This window comes from Podarcis gaigeae (assembly GCF_964106915.1).
Source record: "Podarcis gaigeae genome assembly, chromosome: 13".
NCBI classification, from domain to species: Eukaryota; Metazoa; Chordata; class Lepidosauria; order Squamata; family Lacertidae; genus Podarcis; species Podarcis gaigeae.
The window spans coordinates 24,644,160-24,665,185 of NC_139689.1; the positions used below are offsets into that span (position 1 = coordinate 24,644,160).

The following is a 21,026-nucleotide window of genomic DNA, read 5'->3' on the forward strand; positions in this document are numbered from 1 at the left end:
GCAAACTATGGCAAGTTCCTAAAGAAATGGGAGTGCCTGATCATCTCATCTGTCTCCTGAGAAATCTCTATGTGGGACAAGAAGCTACAGTTAGAATGGGATATGGAACAACTGACTGATTCAAAATTGGGAAAGGAGTACGGCAAGGCTGTATATTGTCTCCCTGCTTATTTAACTTATATGCAGAATTCATCATGCAAAAGGCTGGGTTGGATGAATCCCTAGCCAGAATTAAGATTGCTGGAAGAAATATCAACAAACTCAGATATGCAGATGACACAACCTTGATGGCAGAAAGTAAGGAGGAATTAAAGAACCTTTTAATGAGGGTGAAAGAGGAGAGCGCAAAATATGGTCTGAAGCTCAACATCAAAAAAACAAAGATCATGGCCACTGGGTCCATCACCTCCTGGTAAATAGGCGGGGAAGAAATGGAGGCAAGGAGAGATTTTACTTTCTTGGGCTCCATGATCACTGCAGATGGTAACAGCAGCCACAAAATTAAAAGACGCCTGCTTCTTGGGAGAAAAGCAATAACAAACCTAGACAGCATCTTAAAAAGTAGAGACATCACCTTGCCAACAAAGGTCCGTAGAGTAAAAGCTATGGTTTTCCCAGTAGTGATGTATGGAAGTGAGAGCTGGACCATCAAGAAGGCTGATTGCCGAAGAATTGATGCTTTTGAATTATGGTGCTGGAGGAGACTCTTGAGAGTCCCATGGACTGCAAGAAGATCAAACCTATCCATTCTTAAGGAAATCAGCCCTGAGTGCTCACTGGAAGGAAAGATCGTGAAGCTGAGGCTCCAATACTTTGGCCACCTCATGAGAAGAGAAGACTCCCTGGAAAAGACCCTGATGTTGGGAAAGATGGAGGGCACAAGGAGAAGGGGACGACAGAGGACGAGATGGTTGGACAGTGTTCTTGAAGCTACCAGAATGAGTTTGACCAAACTGCGGGAGGCAGTGGAAGACAGGAGTGCCTGGTGTGCTCTGGTCCATGGGGTCACGAAGAGTCGGACATGACTAAACGACTAAACAACAACATATGACTAAATATACTATAAAACTCCAAGAAGTCATTAACAAAAAATCAAAACATCTAAAATGGCACTGACCGATCGCAGGACACTTTCTTCTTGTTTCTTGTTTACCGCCAATCACCTACTTTGATAAGGCAAGTAGCGCCACTCCAGCCAGCTGAGCCCATGGGCCAAACACTCAAAGATGGCAAAATGGAGACTTCACTAGCTGAGGATGATTGAGCCGCTGCTGCTCCTTGGCCAAAATAATTACACCACTGCTACCCTGAAGCCCAAGCACACATGCCACTGCTGCCACTCTCCACGCCACTGATGATCGCTCCGGCACCACTCTCTGCTGCGTGTGAAGCCAGCAGACTGGGCAGAGCTGGAGCTCAAAACCCTCGCAGTTAATGACTTCACAATTGGTTCAGCTTAAAGTGATTTCAGCTCAAATGTGATTTTGCTCTGACGAGGCAAGGCGAAACAAACGGCAATGATCTCAGGCGGGGGGGGGGGCTGGAAGGTGCAGGCATGGTCACGAGGTCAAAAAGGGCAGATAGAACCCGACAAAGGAAAAGCAGGTAGGGCTCCAGGTGAGGGCTGTTTAAATGACCAGGGACCAGACCCAAGGGAAGCCTGCCTGCTCCATCGGTTCTGCCCCCCTGGCCCAGCCCATGTCCGAGCCTGCATCACCATTTGCCTATCCGGGGTGCAGGCCAGGGTTTGACTCTTGATGGGTGGTGAGAGCTTATGCCTCCGCCACCTATTTGGATGGGGCACTGATGTCACAATTCCCTTGTTGAGGCCTTAGTGAAGCCTCTGCTGTCGCGCAATGCTGCCACGCCAAAAGGGTGAGCAGACTTGCTCTACCCAGTTTCACAGTAGAAACTGCTAGAATAGGGACCGAGGCCCTGTGGCATGGGGGTGGCCATGCTACATGGGGGTGGTTTGTGTACATGGGTATGTATCTTGGGCATTAGCTGCTGGGGTGAAGCCCCGTTCATTTTATCCTGGAAAAATGTTTTCTTTTTATATCCTTAGAAGGAATTTTCAACCACGATTAATGTCTGACTCTTCTCTCTATCATGTGAACTAATTTACTCATTTTCAGAGGGGTTTCTGGTGGGGGGGGTAAATGGGATAACAGATGAAAAGCTGCCTTTCTGACCATCAAATATTCTCTAAGTGAATGTGCCTGAGGGTCAGAGATACTGTGGTACCTTGGGTTAAGAACTGAATTTGTTCTGGAGGTCCGTTCTTAACCTGAGGTACCATTCTAGCTGCTGCCGCATGATTTCTGTTCTCATCCTGAAGCAAAGTTCTTAACCCGAGGTACTATTTCTGGGTTAGCGGAGTCTGTAACCTGAAGCGTCTGTAACCCAAGGTACCACTGTACATTGAATAGTTCACCAGAAGGAATGGTGTAAAAATTATACAGCATTGACTTGTAGCTGCAGCCACATCTGAGGGTGTGCCCTGGGGGAGGGGACAGAAACATGCATGCTGCAAATGTCCTGATCATTTCCATCTCGTCTGTGAGAGAAGTAGAAGAATTTGAGAGTCAAGAGTGGCACGTCAGATTGACAAGCCAACTCCTGCTCTGCCCCGATGAATCTCTTCTGGATTCTCTGTAAGTTTGGGAAACTGGGAAGGGAATTCACAAATATGGTTATTAGAAATTTCCAGGGATTGTTAGAAAACACTTAAGCCACTCCAAAAAAAGCTGAAGTAAAAACTGTAGGTTAGGAGAATTCTTAATTAATTGCTCTGCCCTTGTTATTTCATGTTAAAACATATTGTTAACATATTGCATGAATGTCATTACAGGTGCTCTGCTTGCAAATTGCTGGTGTTTGGGTGATGATCAAGATTCAGAACTTTGCACTTCGACAGGTGAGCTTGAGCCTGTGAAGCCTGTGCACACCAGTAAGTATGTAAAGAACTGCAGGATTGTGCATATGTGTACAACTAATAAACATGTTAAGACGCAATATAAAAGAGCACAAAGAGAAGTGCTAGGAAGGCAAAGCAGTGAGAATGAAAATACAGTGGTACCTCTAGTTACAAACTTAATTCATTCCAGAGGTCTGTTCTTAATCTGAAACTGTTCTTAACTAGAGGTGTACTTTCGCTAATGAAGCCTCTTGATGCCACTGTGCCGCCGGCACATGATTTCTGTTCTCATCCTGGGGCAAAGTTCTCAACTTGAGGTAACTTTTCCAGGTTAGCGGAGTTTGTAACCTGAAGCGTTTGTAACTCCAGGTACCACTGTAATGCCGATAAAGCAATCTACGTACTTTCACAGGACTGCTCAGATATTTGTCCTCCACTGCAATTAAGTTTTCACCTGCTCTCTGCATTCACTTATGCCTTCCTTTCTTTCTTTCTTTCTTTCTTTCTTTCTTTCTTTCTTTCTTTCTTTCTTTCTTTCTTTCTTTCTTTCTTCATGAGAGTTTACAACCCCAAATGTCTAAATAAAAACGGAGGTGGCATTAAAATGCTTTAAATAAATAAAACAGAAAGCGTGTTCTCCTTCAGGGAGAGCACGTGTTGGGGTGGGGTCTACTGAGCCACCCCTTTGTTGCTGGGTAAGTTCTCCAAGATGGCCAGGGGGCATTGATTGGATTGCCGAGTTGCTGGGACAAAAGTTATGTTGCAATTTTGGTGGGAGGGGTAAAAGGTTTAAATACTCTGCACGCAGCCTTGTACTTTCTCTTTTGCTGCGTGCAACGGATCACCCACCCACCCGCCCTAGAATAAGGGGTTTGTTGCGTTGACCTTGCTATGCCTGTCATGGGGTCGTCTGCCTTTGAGCAGGGGCCTGGTAGGAATTTTTCCACCTGGCAAATTGGCTGGCTGGGTGGTTTTTGCCTACTGCGTAGCAAATCGTCACAACTTGTAAGGTTGTGGTTAGGCATTGGTTATAAATCTGGTGGAGGAGGGGTTAGGATAGGCTGGGCCTACCCCTCCATGGAGGGATTCAGGATAGGCTGGGCCTGCCCCTCCATGGTTGCTGCGGAAAGGGAATTCCGTTAAAGGAATCCTGGGGCTTGCCATCTTTTCGTCCAATCCCTGGAATGGGACTAGGGCCGGCAAGACTTCGGGGAGCAGGCAGGTGAGAGTTGAGGGTCTGTGTCTCAGCTCCAATTCTTCCCCGACTTGCTTTCCCCCGCACTGTCTTTCGGTGGTGCCCGGAAGTCAGTTCTGTCCCCAGGCGGGGGGACAGATAGTCTTAACCAATGCCTAAACAACCACTCACAGTTTGTATTTTAATAAAGTTGTGGCCAAAATCATGCCAAAAATCTTAAACAAAAATTACGTGTCCGTTGTGAGTTATTTTGGGGGGTGGATTTGGGACCTCAACACGCAATAGAACATTGCATGCACTTTGCCCAAAAAGAAATAAATAAAGGCAGTATGCAACAAACAATTATGGGGGGGGGGGAAACAGTGCTTAAAAAGAAATACAGTAAGACAAAAATAAAGGTTATAAAGCAATCTAATTCCACATGATTACTCAAGTGTTCACTCTCTATTGCAAAAACATTTTCACATACTCTCTGTATTCATTTATGCTCTTTCTTTACTTCTTCCGTTCATTCTCTAGGTGAACTTCCTTCTCCTGATTTATTCTTGAATGCAACTTTGGTTCATGAAGGGGAATTTATCACAGTACTATGTGTGGCTCCATCAGAGGTTGTGCCGACCAGATTTTTTTTCTGTAAAGATGGGGCTCCTGTTTCATTCAAGAAAGCAACATCTCAATATGCTCGATACATAGTCTATGCATTGCCGAATAATGCTGGCTACTATTCCTGTGGTTACCAGCAGAAGGATGCAAAGAACCAAGAGAAGACATCTGCTCTCAGTGTTGCTCAGAATCTGATTGTCCAGTCAGGTAAGGTTGTAGAAATGCTCCATCTAGAAAGATCCCTGCAAGAGAATGTTGCATGGTGGGATAGTCCTGTTTAGAGTTCCAGCTAGCCAGCCATAACATATTCCAGCATAGTTAATTTCATTCTCCATCCATTTGGTTTCTATTCCCCCATCACAACAATTAATCAGTATTTCAAAGCTACAGAGCATGTTCAGTCCTCCCTGGTCTGCTTTTGAGATTCAACCTTACAGTGTTTTTCATTGGTTTACATACAACCTGTGAAAAATATTCATGTGTTCAGTTTATGTGTCTGGCCTTTAGGGATAGGACTTAGATCAGCTCAAGTCCACCCCATTTAATTTCTGCTGGTACTGCATATGTTGCTAAAGAATACATGAAAAGTTACAGGTGTTGTTCTATCCAACTAAATTATACTTTGAGTAGGCCCAATGGAATTAATAGATCCTAGTTAGTTGCAACCTGTTATGTGGTTGCTCGAGAGCAAACAGGCAAGACTCCAACCTGTCTTTTCCAGGTTTTATTAACTGTACAAAACTATTTACAGTGCAGAGAGTCGCAAGTCCATGTCTGCTCAGTCGCTAGCAAAATCTGGGAGTGGGCGGTCCTTATACCCTCCCCAGCATAACAGTTGTGTGACCCCCATCCTTCTCTTCCCCTCTCTGCGCATAAACCTACTGTGCAGAGTTGGCAAAGGGGGACTTGCCTCCCCTCCGCTTTGCTCAGGCTTGGTGTTGGGGCTCTCCCTAGCATCTTCTGATCCCTGCGTTCCTTCCCCACTGGAGAAGGGGCTTCCCTCCTCATCAGAGGAAGAACTGCTTCGCGAGATCTTTGGAGGCTCCCTGAAACACAACTGCCATTCCACCTCTCACCTCTGAGCTGATAGCAGTTCCCTGACACAACCATTGATTTCAGTGGGCCTACCTATGATTTAGTTTGAAACAAATCCACTGTTATGATGCACCTTTATATATACATTAAATGACACCATTTGTATGCATTCCTCAAAATATGTATTTTTACAATACTTTTCAATAGATTTCCTAATAAAATACACGATATGTTAAAATAAATATTTCTGTGGGCACTTGTGGCAAAACAACATTACAAAATCCAGAGAACTTTGTGAATCAACAAGGAGTTTTCTGATCAACAGGGGAGAGATCAACCATTTCTTACCCTTTGTTGTTCTTGATGGGTTGATGAGCCATGCTTTTCTGATATTGTCCATGTTTTTTCATGACCAGGTAATTGTCCTTCCAATGCTAAGTAAGCAAAAAATTTATCTTATTGTTTGTTTTAGTATGTCATTTTAAATCTTAGCACAGAAACAAAATAATTCAATTTATACTCAAACACAATCACAAAAAGAAAACTTTTTTATCATTTCCCAACAGAGACCATTAATACCCTGAGACCACATTAATAGAATCTTTTTACTACTGTAAAAAGTCTGAAAGCACTCTTGATGTCAATCTTTGTCCCCCCCCTTTTTTTGACCAATTATTGCCATCAATTGAGCCGATTCAGTATACAGAGAAAAGTGGTTTATTTATTCAAAAGATATGAGGAAGCAGTTCTGCCTGATTTAGTCTTGCCATATTTCAAAAATTCCTGACACCCCAGCCTCCCCCTAAAACAAAAAATAAATTAAAGTTTCTCTCCTTTTTTTGACAAGGACAAATGACTGCCCTCAATCAAGAGCCAGTTGGCTAGACAGAGAGTCAGGGAAATGCAGTATACCTTACTGGGTTTCCTGCTATCTGTGCAAGCTTTTCACCATATCATTTCATGCCTCATTCTGTGTTCAATAAGTTTGGAGTGATGCACACCCAGTGGATCCATTCCATCAACATGGGGCAAAGAATGATTAAAAGAAACCAGCCACAAGATAGATCATTCACACCCACTATAAGATTAACTTTAATCAATAACAAGAGTTTTAAGCCTCAGATAATATATATGTTATACTGCATGTATTTCAGTAGTTCATTTCTGACTGGAGACTACGTAAATGATAAGGTCTCCCTCTTCACCTTGCTGTGGACATTTTGAGCGAACACCAAACTCGTCAACTTTTTCCTCTTGTTCTCCCCTTCTCTAAAACACCTTCATAGGGTGGATAGAATGGAGTATACAGGAAATAGGCATAGTTGAAAACTGAGCAGATTGTTTTTCTTTTACTATTTTATTATATGTTGCAAACTGCTACAGGTTATGTGTATGATTTTAGATGAACATTTCCTTTTATTCTCTGTTGTCCATTGTAAAGGCCTTTGGCTATGTACAATAAAAAGTGATTGATTGATAGTATTTGAGAGAATCAATAGGAGTATATAATCAGAGTAGGAAAAGTGCTATGATACACTTGTACATTCTTCCAACAAACATCAAACCATAGGGAACTTGCTAATGTCTATTTGTTGATTTATCTCCCTGCCGCTGGTCATATCTGAATAGACACCCAAACCTTTCTGATCTTTTTCTATTCGATCCCGGTCAGACAATATCTCCCTATGTTTGGATTCTCTGCTCCTCATTGGTGCTTCTTCTCCTGGTCTCAGCACCAATCATCACCTATTTCATGGAGAAGTATAATTGCTCCTTGGCTGGACCTAGAAACTAGGAAATCCCATTGGAAGAAAAAAATAAATGCCTCCAGACTGTGCTTTGTCTGTCCTCCTTCTCTCATGCATTTATTCACTTACAATAATGTTTCCAGTATTTTACTAAGCCCAGTTCAAGTGCTGGTTTTGACCTTTAAGGTTCCAATAAATGGCTTAGGTTAATGATGTCTGGTTAGCTTGCCAGAAGTTTTTACAGCAGGTACTGAAAGCAATACAGCAAAGGTGTCTGCATAGTATTAATGATCATCTTCAATGGATAGCCTTTTATCTACTGGGATTTATATTATTTTCTGCTTATTTTAACATGCCTATGTTTTAAAATATTATTTGTATTTCTGTCAAATGAATTGTTTAGCTATTGCGTTGCTTTGTATTGTGCCATATTTCTATAATATGTTATCCACCCGGTGTGTGCTATGTTTACAAAGACCACATTCTATGTAAACGAGTAGAGAAATAGAAAAGCAATTATATGGGGACCCTCAGCTGGTAGACCATGGTGGAGAACATTTTGGGGTCCAGCCCCATTAGCCAACTTTGATAAATGGACCGGGCAACCCACCAGTCCATCACATGACATAATTCTGTTAAAATCCCTTCAGACGTTATTGAAACATAGGAACCACAAAGCAAGGGCGGTTGGCAGCCCTGTGTTTTGCAAGCCACTTCATGACACTCCTTTCAACCTCCAAAACGAAGGACTCAAAGGAACAGCACAACACGGCTTCAAAGAGCTACACTGGGAAGCATGAACTTCTCCCCTCTCCTTGAGCAAGGCATGCTTTGCTCCAGCAAAGGGACAACTGGGGGCCCACGTGAAGCTCCCAATTGTTCCATTGAAGGCCTGGCTTTATTTATTTAGAAAAATATTTATATATCGATATTCATACAAAAATATCAGAGTGGTTTACAACAATGATACATAAATATATATAATAAAAACCATATTAAAAGGTCAAAATCAGAAACAAGCTGGGGATGTCGGGTGTTGGATGGGTGGACTGGGCTTCCATAATTTGGTCAGCCAAAGGAGCAGACATGGTGGGCCTTGGTGTACCTATGGTCCGGAGGCTCCCAATACCAGTATAAAACCAATCCAGCCTCTAGCAACTTTCCTCCTGGCTCCTAAATAGTTCTCATCCACAAAGGCATTATTATTACACACCTCATTCCTCCCAAGACACAAACAAGTCTAAAGACTCACAGAAATTACCACTTCCACATCTCCAAGGAAACTGGAACCCCTTTCAATGGGGATACGACTAGAATGGCTAAATCCTTGTAATAAGATGAAACTTGTAGCCAGACAGCAGGAAGGACCAAGGGCAGTTGCCTTACAAAACTGTTGCTCTTTCCACTTTAACATCAGAAACTGCTAGACTAGAGATCAAGGCCCTGTGGCATAAACGTGGCCCATGAAGTCTCACAATGCAGCCCAGGCACCCTCCCCTCTTTATAGACCATGGTTTGTGTGCATGGGTGGGTATATGTTTTAATAATAATAATAATAATAATAATAATAATAATAATAATAATAATTTATTATTTGTACCCCGCCCATCTGGCTGGGTTTCCCCAGCCACTCTGGGCGGCTTCCATAAAAACCCATTTTAGCTCCATCTTGGGCATGGGCTGCTGGTATGCAGTCCCATCCACTTTATCTTGATGGAATACTGGCGACGGCAGGAGGGCGGGGGGAGATTTCCTATTTATTTCCCTAGAATGAATTTTTCACAGCAGTTCATGTCTGAATCTTCTCTCTATCACGTGAACTAATGTACTCATTTTCAGAGAGGTTTCTGGTGCTGGGTAACAGGGTAACAGATGAAAAGTTGCCTTTCTGACCATCAAATATTATCTTTAAATGAATGTGCCTGAGGGTCATAGATACGTTGAAGAGTTCACCAGAAGGAAAGGTGCAACATTATACATCCTTGAGACGTAGTTGCAGCCACATGTGGGGGTGTTCCCCAGGGGAGGGGATAGAAGCATGCATGCTGCAAAAGTCGTGACAATTTTCATCTCATCTGTGAGAGAAGTAGAAGGAGCTGAGAGTCAGAGGTGGGGACAAACATCAGATTGGGAAGCCAACTCCTGCTCTGCCCTGATGAATCTCTTCTGGGTTCTCTGTAAGTTTGGGAAACTGGAAAGGGAATTCATGGATATTGTCAACTTCTTGAAAGATCTTGGGAAAGTAAACTCCACAATTCCCTTCAGAGCTTTCCTAGGGGTGTGTGTATGAGAGAGAAAGATGGAAAAACTCATCATTACCAAGAATGGTGGAGTCATTGTTAAAATTAATGGGCTCAGCTGAGATGGCAAAATTGAGATATTTTATCAGAGCAATGTCATTGTTAACATTTACTAAAGATTGGAAACCTCTCACAGACTTTTTGCATGGAAAAGAAAATGAAATAATTAGATTTGGATTTGACGATTGAAGAAAATAGTTTATGGAGGGTGGCATTATTGGGTGTTACACTGGAGAGAATGAAGTGAGTGGTGTTTATATGTAGCAGTAAGATGACGAATCAGACGTTCTTTACCTTCTTAACTTTTCTCCCTTTTTCTCTTTTAATTCCTTTATTATTTCTTTTTCTTTTTTCTCTTCCTTGTTCTTCCATTCTTTCCCCCCTCTGAATTAATGTTTTAGTTTGGATTTTAAAAATAGATATTTGACAATAATCTTTGTATTTCTCTTTATAAACGCCAATAAAACGTATTTTTTTAAAAAAAGATAGTGTTTGTGTGTGTGTGTTTGTGTGTCTCTGTGTGTGAATGTATATGAATGCTGCCCTAAAAGGAAAGGAAAGGGTAAATAGTTCAGTGATTGGAACTTTGACATTTTCTGGAAATCACTTCATGGACAAAAAGCAGGATTCTAGAAAAGGCTCCTAAGTAATGAGAGTGATGTACAAATGGCCTCTTATAGTTCTCCATACTACTAGTGAACAGAGAAACTAGTGAAAGAATTCCATGTAATTACTTGAAGTGGAGGAGAAATGCCCCAACATTCCAGAAGTAGTACAGCTTTTCATTTTCCATCTCCTTTTCTCTGATTCTGTGTATTTACGGTATTGGGAAATGAGTTGGCAGCCAGGCTCCCATCCTGCATCCTTCCGCATTGCCTGAAACCAATGTATTTCTAAGGCTATCTGGCAGGTGGGAACAGAAACAGCATAGAAAAGTGTTGAAAAATACTAGAAGCAAATGCTTCAAGATGGCCTTTTACTAAAACAGTGAGAAAAGGCATACTCATAGAAAACATATTTTTGAAATGTTCTCAGAAAAATGCCTTGTAGGAATTTTTGGCTTAACTCTAAAAATAAACATGGGGAGTTGCAACTCTAATAGAGACAACTGTGTGTACTCATAGTTAGGGTTGCCATACACCCAGGAAATTCTGGCGCGTGTGAGGGAGCATGTGCCTGTGTGAGAGGGGGATCAGTAAGATTGGCAGTGGTGGATGGCAGGGCAGGGAGTGGGCGATCATACAACTTTGCTGCTCTGCCTAAGTGAGGCAGTGGAAAAACAAGCCTTAAAAATACTGTTATGTGTGAGGTTTCCAGGACTCAAGGCTGATTTGAATGAGCTTAGGTTCCAGTCTAAGTCACCTGCTCCTTGCCACATCCCTGCAACAGCCTTCTGGAGGACTTACAGTGCCCTCAGTTTAACTAGCTGAGTTGTGATGAGCATATCTTTGTCTGAGCTGCATGGTGAGCCCAGCTGAGGGAGAAATCTGCTGCATCCTAAAATGCTCATGTCTTTAGATTATGTGGTAGGATTGCCCCCCAGCACAGCAGATAGCCAAGCTGTTTTCAACATACATTTTAAAAAATAAACTGAAATAAGGCCTTCCTCTTCAACTTGTGGAAGACATTTCATGAAAACATCTAATTTCCTCCTCCTCCTCCTTCAGTTCTATCTCCAAGAGAACCAAGGATTTTAGCTTAAGAGTGACTGGGTTACACACCATAATGTAAATGTACAAATTAAAGAAGTGCTGGTAGAAGAAACAGCCTGCAACACATAGGAAAAGACAATATTATTGATTTCTCCTCAGCTCTGCATTCACACATGCTTGTTTAATCTCTTTCAAACACCATGCACCCTTTTGCACACAGAAAAAAACAACTGTACCAGAATAAGAGGTGTTCTGGCATATAGGAAACTTGGCAATTATATGGCTTTACATTGACTCTCATCTATATGTGTATTATTTGCATAATTGGAAATTACTAGGGATGCTAGAAAACACTAAAGCCAGTCCAAAAAGGCTGCAGCCAAAATAGCAGGTCAGGAGAATTATTAAATCATTGCTCTGCCCTTGTGTTTACTTCTTGAAACATATTATAAACATATTGCATGGATGTTATTGCAGGTTCTCTGCTTGCAAATCACTGGTGTTTGGGTGATGACAAAGATTCAGAGCTTTGCAATTCTACAGGTGAGTTTGAGACTGTGCAGGTCTGTGTACACTAGTGTGAGACTGCAGAGACTGGTGTGTGTGAGTGTGTGTGTTCCTCTGCTCAAACCAAATGGTGAATGCTAAATGTTCATTATCAAAGATTAGGGCTGTTTCGTTTCATCATCAAGAATTAAGTTGAGAGTTTCTAAATAAAAATTGAGGTGGCATTAAAATGCTTTAAATAAATAAAACAGAGTAGAAGACTGGCATGCCACTTTCCCTGAAAAGAAATAATTAAAAGCAGTATACAATAAACAACCATGAAAAAAGTGTTAAAAAGTGATACAGTAAGACAAAATAATGGTGATAAAGCAATCTAATTGTACATGATTACTCAAATGTTTACCCTCCATTGCAAAAACATTTTCATTTACTCTCTGCATTAATTTATGCTCTTTCTTTGTTTCTTCCGTTCATTCATTTGTTCGTTCGTTCTCTAGGTGAACTTCCTGTTCCTGGTTTATTCTGGAATTCAACTTTGTTTCCTGAAGGGGAAATTATCGCAGTACTATGTGTGGCTCCATCAGAGGTTGTGCCAACCAGATTTTTTTTCTGTAAAGATGGGGCTCCTGTTTCAGCCAAGAAAGCAACATCTCAATATGTTCAATACCTAGTCTATGCATCGCCGAAGAATGCTGGCCAATATTCCTGTGGTTACCAGCAGAAGGATGCAAAAAATGAAGTGAAGACATCTGCCCTCAGTGTTGCTCAGAATGTGATTCTCCAGTCAGGTAAGATTGTAGAAATGATGAGACTAGGAAGGGACCTGCAAGAGAATGGTGGGATAGTCCTGTTTAGAGTTCCAGCTAGCCAGCCATGCCATATTCCAGCATAGTTAATTTCATTCTCCATCCATTTGGTTTCTATTCTCCTACCACAACAGTTAATCATAGCCACAGAGCATGTTCAGACTTCCCTGGAGCACATTCATATATTCATATAAATGAAAATAGGTGCTGTTTTGAACCTATGCAACCAATGTTGGAGGATCTGCCCAGTAGCATGGAGATGACAACACTTCTCCAGTGACACTGTTTAATGGTGTATTAAAAATAGGCATTGCTGTTAGGCAGCTTATCAAGGAGTGATGTTTTTGCAACCTGTTAGAAATATTCATGATTTATGTGTCTAGCCTCTAGGGATGGGGCTTAGATCAGTCTATGTCCATCCTGTTTCATTTATTTTGGCACATCATGTTTTTCTAAAGAGTGCTTGAAAGGTTACATGTATTCTTCCATTCAGCTAAGTTATACTTTGAGTAGACCCATTGAAATGAATGGCTCTTAGTTATAACCATTGATTCTTAGTTAAAATCTAACCCATTGTTATGATGCACCTTAATATATACATTAATGTACACAATATGTATGCATTCCTCAAAATATACATTTTATCAATGCTTTTCAATGCATTTCCAAACAAAATACACATGTTATATTAAAATGCATATAAAGTGAGCCCCTTTGTGGCAAAACCACATTACAAAATCCAGAGAAGTTTGTGATCCAATCAGGAGTTGTGTTCTGATCCACAATTCAGTTTGGCACCACTGCCTTGATAAGAGCACATTTATGGGAGCTTTGTGTTTCTTGATGGGTTGATGAGCCATGCTTTTCTGATATTGTCCATGTTTTTTCCTGCCCAGGTAATTGTCCTTCCAATGGTAAGTAAGCAGCATTAGTGAGTAAAAATATTTACTTATCTTATTGTTTGTTTTAGTATGACATTTTAAATCTTAACAGAAAGACAAAATAATGCAATCTATACTCAAACACAATCATGAAAAGAAAACATTTTTTTCTCATTTCCCATCACAGATTGTTAATACCCCGATGCCACATTTATAGAATCTTTTTGCCACTGTGGAAAGTTTGATAGCACTCTTGATGTCAATGTCTGATTTTTCTCTCCCTTTTTGTCAAAGAGAAATGATTGCCATCAATCAAGAGCCAGTTGGCTATACAGAGAGTCAGGGAAATGCATCACTCCTTACTGGTTTTCTTGCTATCTGTGCAAGCTTTTCACCATGTCACTTTATGCCACATTCCGTGCCCTATAAGCATGGGCTGAATCCCGTTGTACAGGTTTGGAGTGATGCACACCCAGTGGATCCATTCCATCAACATGGGGATTGTGAAATGGTGAACGGATCCTGGGACCCAATGCCATGCCAACCCTTCCCTTGCCTGCTGCTGTCAATAAAGAATTGGCCTGATTTTATCCCATCATTGTTGTACAGTCTGACTATTTTGCTGCTCTTATGGGTCACATAATGTGCCAGCCTGGGCAAAAAATGATTAAAAGAAACCAGTCACAAGATAAATCATTCACACCTACTGTAAAATTAACTTTCATCAATTAAATCTGAGATAATATGTATATTAAATAGCAGGTATTTCAATAGTTCAATTCTGACTAGAGATTATGTAAATTATAAGGTCTCCCTCTTCAACTTGCCGTGGACATTTTGTGGGCCCCTTTTGTGGCAAAGGGATGCGGGTGGCACTGTGGGTTAAACCACAGAGCTTAGGACTTGCCAATAAGAAGGTCGTCAGTTCAAATCCCCTTGACAGGGTGAGCTCCCATTGCTTGGTCCCTGCTCCTGCCCACCTAGCAGTTCGAAAGCATGTCAAAGTGCAAGTAGGTAAATAGGTACCGCTCCAGCGGGAAGGCAAACGGCGTTTCCATGCGCTGCTCTGGTTCGCCAGAAGCGGTTTAGTCATGCTGGCCACATGACCCAGAAGCTGTATGCCGGCTCCCTTGGCCAATAAAGCGAGATGAGCGCTGCAACCCCAGAGTCGGCCACGACTGGACCTAATGGTCAGGGGTCCCTTTACTTCTTTACCTTTGTGGCAAAACTACATTACAAAATCCACATTACAAAATTTAGTCTTGCCATATTTCAAAAACTAACATTCCTGCCGCCCCAGCTAAATAAATAAATAAATAATAAAATAAAAATAAAAATAATTTTAAAAACCCATGTTTCCAAGAGCCGATTCTTTTTCTTTTAGCAAGGAAAGAAGAGGGGATTTCTTGTTGAGGTCCACCCCCCCCCCCGCTTTGGGAGGGTGGGAATGAGGAGGTAAGTTCCTTTGGACCCCTGAACAAGTAGCCACAGGTGCCCTGTTCCCTTTTAGCTGGGCTCCTTGTCTCCTCCTCTGCATCCTGGAAAGGGTAGCAATTTTCCTCCTTGAGGAAGCAGCTGCAGCAGCTTTGAGAAAGTGACACAGCAGCTCTCGAGGGGGAACAATGGCAGGGGCAGGATAACTGAGTCCTCTTTATTTTCCTCCCTTGAGGCTGGCAGGAGCTCGGGGCTGCTCTCTCCCTCTTTCCACTGTCCTCTGTGCTCCCCTACTCCTCAGTGTGGGCTGCTGCAATTGGGGAGGCAGGGGGCGCAAGCATGCTTTGGGTATCCCATGTAAGGGGGGGACATTCATTCTGCTGCTCAGGGGGGATGATGACAGACAACAACAACAACAACAACATCAACAACAACAACACGTACCGGAAATTCCAGACATCTCATAAAATTTAAAAAATTCTCCCAGGGTGCCATTTCCTTTCATGTCCAGACTTTTCTGGATATATGGCAAGCCTAGCCTGATTTAGGTGGGGCAAATTTTGGCTTTGTGAGGGAAACCAAATGAAGACTCCTTTTTCTTTTTTGATCTAATTCAGATTACTCTTCTTTTTTTGGCAGGGCCAAATTGGGGAATTATATGTGGCGGTGTGGCTGGTACTATTCTGGTGTTGGTACTTTCGATCTACCTTTTGGTAAAGAAAGGTGAGTGATGGGAACCTGAAACTATGATAATCTACCATGAAAAGGGTTGATTTTTCAAGTTTCAGCAATACAAGTCTCCAACCATAAATGTCATTACTTTCCATCTGTGTGTGTGCGCGCACACACACATGTGCATGAGTATGGGAGAAATTGTGCACAAACATGCATATGTTAGCAGAAAGAAAGTACAAAACTGAATTCTATTAGGGAAAATAGTTTGCATCCATTTGGAGGACTAAACAAAAAATTCCTTCCAGTAGCACCTTAAAGACATATGTCAGCCCTAATTTATGACAGCTTCTTTGCCTCTCTTCTTTTTTGTTTTAGTGCCGTGTCTTCAGAGATCTTCAAGGCAGGGCAGAGCCAATACTGAGCACATTTCTTATGATTATGTGTAAGATTTTCATTTCTTCATTCACTTTATTTGTATGCCACTTTTCCACACAAAAAAATCATGCTCAGAGCAGCTTAGAAACAAAGAAAATGGAAATATATTTCAAGCACTCCAAAAACAAGATCATAGTAACATCGCAAAAAGAACATGCATTATGTTCTTTGTTCAGCCGTACTGTTGAGAATGTGTGGGGGTTTGCTTCTTATTTTTTACACTTTCTCCTAAGCTGTTTTCCACCAAGGTCCCTGCATCTCCCCACTGCCACTGTTGGACAAATAGCAGAGGGATTTTGATCAGAGATGTAGTACAGGGGAAGAAAATACATGAATGAACTAACAAGAGTCTTCTGCTGTCGCCCAAACAATTCGACTGCTGCTCTTATCAGATTTGAAGCTTCATGTGACTATTTAAACCCAGTTTAAAAGTTTGGATCTCCTGCATTTTGTATCATTCATGGTTGTGTGAAGGAATGCAGATCTCACCCTTCTCAGAAAAGGATTTCTACCTACAGAACCAGTAAATATGGAGCATCACAAATGCATTTGTCTCTTGTTTTTCTTAGGGAAGGAACTGCAGTCAAGGACAACAGCAGAAACCTGGCCTCTGAAGAAGTTCAGTGTAAGATAATTCTTTTCTCCCTTTGGACTGAGGGCCATGACAACCACAAAGTCTAGCACACAATCAGAGGATCTGCAGAATGTTTAGCAGCTTTATCTTTTTTGGTCTGAATAGTTAAGTTTGCAGACTTTGCGACAGTGAAAAAATGCTCTAAAAACGAGTGTATACATGTTTCCTCTGAAAAAGTAGGAAGAGGTTATGCACTTCACCTAATCATGTGACTGTAAAATGAAGGATTAAGAACTTTGAAGTCAGGTGTTACTTTTTAGTATTGCTATGCAATCCCTTGGAGGTTTCTGCATGAAAGGCAGAATTTCATTTTAGGATACAAATATTATGTTCTGGAACACGAAAACCAGAAATTTAATTAAGTTTTAAGAAATTCTTTCACTCTCCAAACCTAATGAAAGGTACAGTGGTTTTATTTTGTTATGCAACTGCATTCCAATGAGCTCAGATGTAAACCCTTATGTCTCTGGGAGAAACTAGATTTTTCTGCAGTTAAGTGAAGCTTCTGGTTCATTCCTGCCTACAAAAACTGTAACACATTATTTGGTAGAATGGGCTTATTTATAGAAGTTGTGGGCTGTGGGAGAGAACGCTCTCACTGTTTTTCCTCACCCACATGATGCATTCAACAAGCACGGACGCCCACATAGCTGTTTTGGAAGACTTCTCTCAATGTAGCCTTACCAGAACGGGTGAATTTGATTGTGATACACATTTCTAGAGAGCTATTTTTGCAGGCCTGTGCTATACAACTGTTTCTGTTGCCCTCCCTGACCTCTTAGTCAGATGCATTCTCAGGATAGCACAACCATCCAGACACAGATGGATAGCCAAAATGCCGGTCCTGACCCTTGCTGTCGGATGATGAACTCAAACTTTCTGTTTCTGTCAAACCCTTTAATGCATAGACGTGGGTGATACCCAGGCAAAGCAAGAGGAAAGGTATAGCAGGTGAATTGTATGGCTAAGTGTGAGCTGGGACATTGATCCAAGGAGCTACACACACCCTGCCTCTTCCTTTTGAAGAGTAGGACAGAAACAAGTCTTGACATAGCAAACGAGAGGTGTTTCTGCTCTGGAAAAGCAAATTGGAAAAGCAAATTGGCACTTTGGTGAGTGAATGGGGCCTGTGAGGTGTGTTTGTGTCAGTGTCACTCAGTATCTGACTGATTTTCAGACACCTTCTTCTGGAGAAGCTCATTACTAGCAGAACAGACAGGGGATGTCAATGATGGCAATGGCCTTGAGGAGCTGGGTGGGCATTGTTGTCTTTGAAGCAAATGATAGTTTCAGGAAAGAGCCTGATGATCAGGGATGAACCACTCCTAAAAAGTTGATACATGTTACGATTGCACACAGAAGTACACATTCTTATACACATCTTTGAAGATGTACTGTGTGACTACACTAACTGTGAATTTGTCTTCAGATGCCAAACTTACAGGACTCCTCCAAACAGTGGTGAGTAAAACATCTCAGCCAAATCTGGGGTTTATATAGTTCATTACCCAGGGCTTTTCATGGGTAGGGGGCTGCTCAGTACACTTGCCCCAGGACTCAGAGGGCTAAGCTGGCTAGGGGGAGGGGGAGGCAGGGTGTCAGGGGTCTGCTGGACTTACACTGGACTTACACCAAGAACTTTATTCTAACAAAACTACCTCTCTGGGACTCAGACAAGCTCTGCATTGGCCTGGTATTACCCAAGGGAGTGGACTATTGTAGCTTGCCCACTCACAGCCCCTCCTATGTACCAAGGACCCTGGAATACTGTGTAAAACTACAAATGTATTCCAGATATTCTTTGGGTAGGTTAACAGGTTTTTCTTGCCATAACAACAATTGGCCCCAAATTACTTCTGCCAAACAGCCAATATCAGTAGGTAACTGTTATTTTTTTGTTTTTCAATTTCCAAGCCATCACCATCCCGAAATATAGAAACAACAACCTATGCAACTATCACTCCATTGTGCATGCAACCTGATTGAGAGACCTCAAACATTTCACATGCTGATGCTGCATCCTCACAATGCACGACAATTTATGGGAATTGATGATATGGAGGAAGTTTGAAAGTGCTAGAGCTGGAGGAATTTGGAAGCTTTATAGCCCCCAGAAGATCTGAGAAGATTTTCATCCGATTTTCTGTTTATTTTATTTACTCTTTCCTGCCTCTAACCATGCAAGGATCCTTTATTTGTTTTCCTACTGTTATATGCACTTAACCTTCAAATTCTACCATATCCTCATGGTTGTGTCTGATTGCAATTTCATTGGTAATGTCAAATGTTAAATGATGTAACCACAGGTAGATGGAATTACGAAAGTGATGTTCATTCTGTTGTGTTAATAATAGTTTACTTGTTTGTTCAACACAATAGAAATACATGGGAATTCAGCTTGGGTATCATAGAAAGCGTAGAAATTGTGGCACATGTAATTTGCCTATTGGTTTGTTATATAGGAAGATGCAGTAATCAATTTCTCCTTCACACATGAGAATGTTGGAGATTATCCTATATTCTAAAATAGCAGTGTGGTTGAAGTCCAGAATAAGAGATTTTGGGAGCCCTCAGCAGTTGCACCTGCCCTGTGCAACACCCTCCAATCAGATGTGAAGGAAATAAACAACTATCTGACTTTTAGAAGACATTTGAAGGCAGCCCTGTATAGGGAAGTTTTAAATGTTTGATGTACTGTTTTTAATAAAAATATATATTAACAAATTCAGCATAACAAATCATCAATACAAATCATCTTCATTGTCATCCGCCCCATTTTCCCCCTCCCCAACAAACCTTCCCTCCCTCCCCCCCCCAGGACTTCTCTCAGCTCCTCTCTCTGATTTCTCATTAAAAACCTGCCAAGGAGTCCAGTTCATTTTGTTGTCTTCTTAAATAGATTGTAAAAGGTTCCCATTCTTTGATGTCGTGTTGTGTTTTAATTTGTTGGAAGCCACCCAGAGTGACTGGGGTAACTAACTCAGGTGGGTGGCATATAAATATATTATAATTATAATTGTTATTGTTATTAGATTTTCCCGGCTAAAGTCAGGGCTGAGTTAGGGCAATGCTATTTAAGTTTCCTGTTCTGGCTGAGCTGGAAATATATATCAGCACAAATTCCCACTGGTGAAACAAAAGTAGTGTAAGAGTAAAAGGGGGTGGTAGGGACATGATGGGGCAAGGAGAGGCATAAACTTATTCCAAATGCAATCCAGCATGATCTTGTGACATAGGGCCTAATTCTCAAAACTTGGGCCCACACTCACCTGCCAATTCAGGGATAGGGATTACAAACAGCCCCTTTCCACCTTCCACCCCCAGCCTAACTGCTTTACTGCTGTTTATGTGGGAACAGTTTCTGGTAGTCATCCCACTGTAATTCTCCCTAAAGGATACTTTATAGTGTTAGAGGCTCAAGAGGCTGATTTGACAGCTTCATGGTCCTGGAAGCCAATGAATAGTCTCAGTCCTTATTTCATGTTTTATATAAAATATACCCACTTCTGCATACCTGGGAGGTTCCAGAGTGTGCTGAAGCCAATACCTTAAATGTGGGTGCCCCTGTTTCACTTTCAGTTGTGTAGACTCATGAAGTTTGTAATTCAAATACAAAACAACAACAATGATAATACTTTAACAAGATGAGTAGGAAATGAATCCATTGTATCTGCTCCAAAGAACCCGTTGGTGGTGGCACAATGAGACATATCTCCTGAAGGAAAGCCCATGAGAACTTGACATGGTGTGCTCTTGACAGATGCCATTTCTCAATCTCAGGATCTAAGTGTAAATGTAGTAGTGTACATCACATGTCTGTAGATGTGACATGAAGGCTGCCAACATTAACCCAGTCACATGGGAATCCCTTGCAGATGACCGCAGTGCCTGGAGACAGACAGGTTGTGCCTCCACAGCAGTGACCAGAGGAGGAATAGCCACTAGGAGCACAGAGAGAATAAACACCATGGAGCCTCTACAGCAGCACAACCGTAGGAAGACATGTGTCCCTGGTATCAGTTTCCACAGCCATAGCAGGCGCTGTAACTTTCCAACAGGTTGACCTCACCATTGAAAGCGCACTCTTTCATGTGGATGCCAATCACATTAAATTATTGAGAAGAAAGAAACCAAGTAGATTTGTAGCAATTAAGGCAATAAACAGGGCTAAGTTGCACATTCACTGCATTAATTCAGAATGCCT

At 41.7% G+C, this 21,026-nt stretch overlaps 1 protein-coding gene across 2 annotated transcripts; it reads left to right on the plus strand.

The window, feature by feature from the left end:
- The first annotated feature begins 2,596 nt into the window (after positions 1 to 2,596).
- Positions 2,597 to 19,251, plus strand: LOC310829700 (uncharacterized protein). Of its 2 annotated transcripts, none has more exons than XM_083708437.1 (9): positions 2,597 to 2,654; positions 11,928 to 11,993; positions 12,455 to 12,745; positions 13,660 to 13,677; positions 15,718 to 15,801; positions 16,129 to 16,195; positions 16,758 to 16,813; positions 18,252 to 18,283; positions 18,737 to 19,251. In XM_083708437.1, exons 1-9 carry the CDS (start codon positions 2,633 to 2,635, stop codon positions 18,806 to 18,808), a joined length of 708 nt encoding a protein of 235 aa, XP_083564563.1. In that variant the 5' UTR covers positions 2,597 to 2,632; the 3' UTR covers positions 18,809 to 19,251. The 2 variants fall into 2 exon arrangements, with proteins under 2 accessions (XP_083564563.1, XP_083564562.1); XM_083708436.1 differs by lacking the exon at positions 2,597 to 2,654 and adding an exon at positions 9,554 to 9,675.
- The last annotated feature ends 1,775 nt before the right edge of the window (positions 19,252 to 21,026 follow it).

Bases quoted from the DNA above. Each gene is read 5' to 3' on its own strand.
- LOC310829700 (XM_083708437.1), top strand. From the start codon at position 2,633: ATGAATCTCTTCTGGATTCTCT. The intron at 16,196-16,757 runs GTAAGATTTTCA...TGTTTTTCTTAG, and splicing joins CACATTTCTTATGATTATGT to GGAAGGAACTGCAGTCAAGG. The intron at 18,284-18,736 runs GTGAGTAAAACA...TCAATTTCCAAG, and splicing joins CAGGACTCCTCCAAACAGTG to CCATCACCATCCCGAAATAT.